Source organism: Orycteropus afer, unplaced genomic scaffold (genome assembly GCF_000298275.1).
Source record: "Orycteropus afer afer isolate SDZICR_OR568_19922 unplaced genomic scaffold, OryAfe1.0 scaffold00131, whole genome shotgun sequence".
Classification (NCBI taxonomy): domain Eukaryota; kingdom Metazoa; phylum Chordata; class Mammalia; order Tubulidentata; family Orycteropodidae; genus Orycteropus; species Orycteropus afer.
In genome coordinates, this window is record NW_006921718.1 from 6,405,896 (window position 1) to 6,412,086 (window position 6,191).

General features: G+C 36.7%; 1 protein-coding gene across 1 annotated transcript in view; it reads left to right on the forward strand.

Moving 5' to 3' along the window:
• Positions 1–649: 649 nt before the first annotated feature.
• Positions 650–6,191, forward strand: part of PRKD3 (protein kinase D3) — a 158,679-nt gene continuing 153,137 nt past the window's right edge. The window contains exon 1 of the mRNA XM_007945066.2: positions 650–937. Within this exon, the coding sequence (XP_007943257.1) occupies positions 650–937 (288 nt within the window). The remainder of the gene's footprint in view (positions 938–6,191) is intronic.

The following is a 6,191-nucleotide window of genomic DNA, read 5'->3' on the forward strand; positions in this document are numbered from 1 at the left end:
GCTGACTGCATCTCAGAAAGCATCAACTTTTCTCAATGGATCCATTTATCAAATGAGTATTTATAATCTTCGGACTTAATTATAGAAAAGTATATATCCCAAAATGAAAATGAGAACATTTGAGAAGGTGATTTAAGGTATGGACATTTGAGAAGGCATCTCATCAAATCAGTGAACAAAAGGATAAGTACTAAATAGATTAATCCCATATTACTTTCTATTTTTGAAACTAAGAGAATTTCATCGTGAGAGAAAAAGAACTTTTACTCAGTATGTATTTTATGAAAATAAAGGAGAGAGACAAGAACAGAATTAAAAGAAAATAGATGAAGATGCTTTGTAAATAGTCAACTCTCTTCTGATGCGGATAACGTAGTAATGTTAAATTCTTTACAAAATCCTGGTTGTGATCCTAAAGACAAGAGTCTTTTTTGATGGGACCATTATTAAGGAAAATAGGACCTCTTGTGTATCCAACTCATAGTTGTAGAACTTACAGTCATTGGCATGAGTGACTTAAAAGAGGAAATAAAGCAACTTTTTACTGTTTGTAAAAGTGCAGTCACTTTTTTTATCACTGTGGTTTTAAAGTCTTCATAACCATTTTAAAGAAATTAATAACTATTTTTATAAGATTAAAGAAAGGCAGATGTCCGCAAACAGTTCCCCTCCATCAGCCCAGAAGTCTATATTACCTGCATTTCTTCCTGCTGTGCTTCCAACTCTTTCTCCATGTTCAAGTCCTAAGACTGGACTCTATGCCAAACTGTCCAATGGAAGCTCCAGTGCACAGTCACTCACCAACTCTGGGGGCTCAGTGCACACAGTTTCATTTCTACTGCAAATTGGCCTTACACGGGAAAGCGTTACCATTGAAGCCCAGGAACTATCTTTGTCTGCTGTCAAGGATCTTGTGTGCTCCATTGTTTATCAAAAGGTATGTTGATAGTTCTCATTAATATTGTTTCTAATGCTTCTCTGTAAATTATACATGCAGCAGTTAGTTAACATGGGTCTGTTAAGAATTTATGTCCTGAGTCTGAGCATTTTGGGGAAAGTCTTAATAGATTAGTAGCCTGAAGTTTGAAATTGCAAATTCTAGTAATTGGAGCCTGTATCCCAGCTTCACATTTTAATTCACTTTTCTGTAAGTAATGGTTTTATGGCATACTGACATATTTATGACTACTTATTCTATTTATCTCTTGAAGAGCATGAAAAAAATCTGTATAAAGTTAGGGAGATCTAATCTCATTTACTTTCAGAGAGAACACTCAGGAGCTAGCAAGAAAGAGCAAGGTATCAAGGTGACTTACAAAAAGCATGGGACACAGAGCAGCTGAGTCCCAGGTTGACACATTGTTCTTTTGGGTTCCCTATGTTTTACCCTCTATTTTATACTCTTTTCTTTCCCATTATTTTATTTCTTTTGAACACTTACTGTACTTTAGGTAAAAGTTTACAAATCAAATTTGTTTTCCATTCAATAATTTATACACAAATTGTTCTGTGACATTGGCTGCAATATCTGCAATATGTCAACACTCTCCCCATCTCTACCCTAGTTTCCCTGCCCCTTCGTGCTGTCTCCTTTTCATTTTTGGGCAAAGGTTGCCCTTTTGGTCTTGTATAATTAATTGTTCTAAGGAGTACATTCCTCATGGATATTATTGTTTATTTTATAGGCCAGCCTATTATTTGGTTGAGGAGTGGCTTCTGTGAGTAGTTTCACTTCCATGTTAGAAAGGTAACTTGGAGCAGTAGTCTCTGGGATTCTTCCAGTCTCATTAGACCAGTAGTTGTGGTCTTTTTTTATGAATTTGAGTTTTGTTGACATTTTTTACCCAGTTTAACTGGGACCTTATATTGTGTCCTTGTTGAGAACAGTCTTAGTAGTACCTGGGTGCCACCTAGTTCTAGTCTCAGACCAGTGGAGTAAACTAATCGTGTGGGCCATTGGTTCTTTGGACTAATAGCTTCTACTAGTCTTTGGTTTTCTTCACTCTCCTTTGCTTCAGGTAGGAAGAGACCAATAATTTTGGTCTCTTAGGTAGCCACTCACAAGCTTTTAAGACCCCAGATGCTACTCATCAAAGTAGGATTTAGAACATTGTCTTTATGTACCATGTTATGCCAGTTGACCTACATGTCCCCCAAGCTATGGTGTTAGCCTTTAAGCCCAGTAGCTCAGTTCCATGAAGTTTGGTTATGTTTAAGAAGTTTTCATAGCTGTGCCCCCTATGTGCTCTGTTACATGTATGTCTTCTTTCACCTTAGATTCTGAGTTTGTTTTTTAGAGAGGATGTTCTAAATTTATTATTTAATACAGAATCACACACACTGTCTCTCAAATATGTTTAATAATTTTGATTTCATGAATAAACTGTGTTCTCTATTTTATCATACAATTATATAGGCTGTATGGAATTGTTTACATTTTATTTTTAATGAGCTAAACATATGGTAGCATAGTGGCTAAGGCACTTGACTGCTAACCAGAAGGCTGGCGGTTCAAACCCACCAGCCACTCCTCGGAAGGAAGGTTGGGCAATCCTACTTCTGTAGTGATACTGCCTCGGAAACCCAAGGAGGGGTCGCTATGAGTCGGGGGCCGACTCGACGGCAAACAACAACAACAACAACAAACATATTTCAAAGTAGTATAGTTTCTGTCAGTAAAAATTATCTCTCTCAGTGAGATTAATATATTGGAATTGAGTCTCCTCATAATGTTTTATTTTAATTACTATGTTTTATATGGTTTGTCTTTATCTTCTGAAGTAGAAGTAACTAGCAATCCAGAAATGTTATGTGATTTGTGAAAATGATGTATGCCTCTTGTGTTTGGAGCTCTGGTGGCACAGTGGTTAAGGCATTCGCATGCTAACCAGAAGGTCAGCAGTTTGTACCCACCAGCCACTTTGCAGGAGAAGGATGAGGCAGTCTGTTTCTGTAAAGATTTACAACGTTGGAAACCCTATAGGGCAGTTCTACTTTGTTCTCTAGGGTCATTATGAGCCAGAATCAACTCATTGGCAGTGGGTGGATGTATTTAAATGTGGTGGCGTAGTGCCTAAGGTATTTGACTGCTAATCAGAAGGCTTGTGGTTCAAACCCACCAGCCACTCCTTCAGAAGGAAGACTAGGCAATCTCCTCCATAGAGATACCGCCTCAGAAACCCAAGGAGGGGTTGCTATGAGTTGGGACCGACTCAATAGCAACGAGTTTGGGTTTTTAGTTTTTTTGAAGTAAGGTTAACATTCCTTTTGTAGACCTGTAGAACCATATGTTCATTGTTAGTATCTTTTCTTTTAGTTTCCCTTTCATTAAATTATTACAGAGATTATCACAGATATTTTTGCAACTAGATTGTAATTTGTAATTTAAATTTAAAATTTTAACTTAAATATAATTTATAACTTTAATGTTTCCTTTTTATCTGAAATCATAGAAACTCATAAACTATGTTTGGTGGTATCTGTGATGCTCAGTTTTCAATCTTTGGAAATTTCATTTAGTTCTATTATTTATAGCATACTGATTTTTTGCTGGATTTTTTCTGGCATTAATAGAATAATTCATCATCTGTGTAGATGTGAGAAGTAGTCAGATAGAAACTGGATTACAAATCATAATCCATGAACAATTAGAGTGATGGCAAGGAAATAATCAGGGACATAAATAAAAAGGGATAATTCTGGGTAAATTTCATATAAATATAAAACAAATTATTGATTATGAATGTAGCCAGTATAAGATGAATGTCATGATGGGCTGAATTTGAGTCAGTATTATAGTGATATAGGAATGTATTCTTTGTGACATGGGCTAGATTCTTGTTGTTTGTTAAGTGTAGTGAAAGAGTAGAAGTAGTGAAAGAAAGCTAGAAGTTAGGTTAGCTCAATTCTTTAATTACTATATTACTTTGGACAAGTGATTTCACTTGTCTGAATCACAGTTTTTGTATCTGTCAAAGGAGTTCTGATGATTTTTATTACGAAGTTCCACTGTGAAAGTCTCAATTGTATTTCAATTTGGGTCTTTACTGCTAGAGACAAATAAAGGAGAAAGGAGGCTCTAAGGTGCCTAAAGGCACTTGACTGCTAACCAGAAGGCTGGCAGTTCAAACCCACCAGGCACTCCTCAGAAGGAAGGCTAGGCAATCTACTTCCATAGTGATACTGTCGCGGAAACCCAAGGAGGGGTTGCTATGCGTCGGGTCCAACTCGATGGCACATAACAACAACAACAACAACAAGGGATGGCCTGATCGAGGTCCTGGTGAAAGAAATCTTAAGCGAAACAGGTTAAACTCAGATTTAACCGCAGAGAAACTTCTTGAATCCCTTACTTATCTTGGAGCTGTAAAAATCACTTCAGAAGTTCTTTCCTTTATGCCTCCTCTCCTATTTTGGACAGCTTGCTTAGAAGTCATACACTTTAATTACTTGTACATGTACAACTCCAGTTTAACACTTTGGACCCTGAAATTATTAGTTGGATGATATTTGGAAATTATTTTGAACCTCTCAAGGAAAATGTTACTAAGATCATAATTTTGATGTCTTATTTTGATCTTTGATATACTGGTAGCTTTTGAGTTGTAGAGATCATTTTCCCATCAAATGCTTTCTTTATATTTATATAAAAATACATATAATCTCACTGCCATTAAGTCAATTCCAACTTATAGAAACCCCCGTTGGGTTTCCAAGGTGGTAAATCTTTACAGAAATAGATTGCCCCATCTTCCTTCCACGATGCTGCTGGTAGGTTTGAACTGCCAGCCTTCTGGTTAGTAGTCAAATGCCTTAGGCACTGTGCCACCAGAGCTCCTTGTAAGTATATATAAACATATAAAAATATGTATATGTAAGTAGTGGAGAGAACTTACATTAATAATAATAGCTATAATTTATTGTGTGATTATTATATACCTAATTATGTTCTGAACTTTGACATATTGTTTCATTCATTCTTCACAGTACACCTTTGAGGTGAGTACTACTGAAATCTTCATTTATGGAAAAGGAAATTGAAGCCTTAACAGCACAAATTTGAAATAGACTAAAGCAATACAACTTCAGAGCTTATGCTTTTGTACTTTTATGCTGTAACTAACCACATTGTCTTTTTATTATCAAACATTTCATATTTGTAATGCTTGCCTTAGGTGAAGGGTACAGTACATTTGTAACCACAGAATAAAATTCTCTTGAAACTAGTGCTCGTGTCTGCCCTGAACCTGTAGCTTAGTAGCATTCTGGTGTCACAGACTGGATTAAATGGGTTCAGTTATTTGTCATAAGAATTGACATTTAAAACTCCAGAAGGTTCAACTGTATTTGATTTAAAACAAAAAACACAAAAACAATTTTTAGAGGTGTATAGTTTCGCCTTTTCCAGAGTGTCATATAAGTGGAATCATACAATATAGAGCTTTTTCAGACTAGCTTTTTTCACTTAGCAGTATTCTTTCGTGGTTTCTCCATGTCTTTTTGTGATTTTAATAGCTCATTCACTTTTTTTTTTTGCAGAAGATAACTCCATTGTATGAATGTACCACATTTTGTCTTTCCATTCCCCTAAAGAAATGCATATTCAATTACGTTGCCATATTCAAATATTGGTTGGTTCCTCTTTTGGACAATTAAGAATACAGCTGCTAAAAACATTTGTGTCCAGGGTTTTGGTGGGTATATTTTCAATTCATTTGAGTAAATGCTTAGGAGTGCAATTGCTAGATTGTTCAGCCTATGTTTAGCTTTGTAAAAAACTGCCAATCTTCGAAAGTAGTTGTACCATTTTGTTTTCCCACTAGCAATAAATGAGTTTCTTGTTGCTCCACATCCTTGCAAGTATTTGTTGTCCATTCTAATACGTGTGTATGCAAACGCAATGCAACCATTGTCATGGAGTCAGATGTGACCCATAGCGACCCCTCCTTGGGTTTCCGAGGCAGTATCACTACAGAAGTATCTTGCCCAACCTTCCTTCTGGGGAGTGGCTGGTGGGTTTGAACCACCAACCTTCTGGTTAGCAGTCAAGTGCCTTAGGCACTATGCTACCAGAGCTCCCAATAGTTGTGTTGTTGTTGTTTGCTGTCGAGTCGGCCCCGACTCATAGCGACCCCTCCTTGGGTTTCCGAGGCAGTATCACTACGGAAGTAGATTGCCCCATCTTCCTTCTG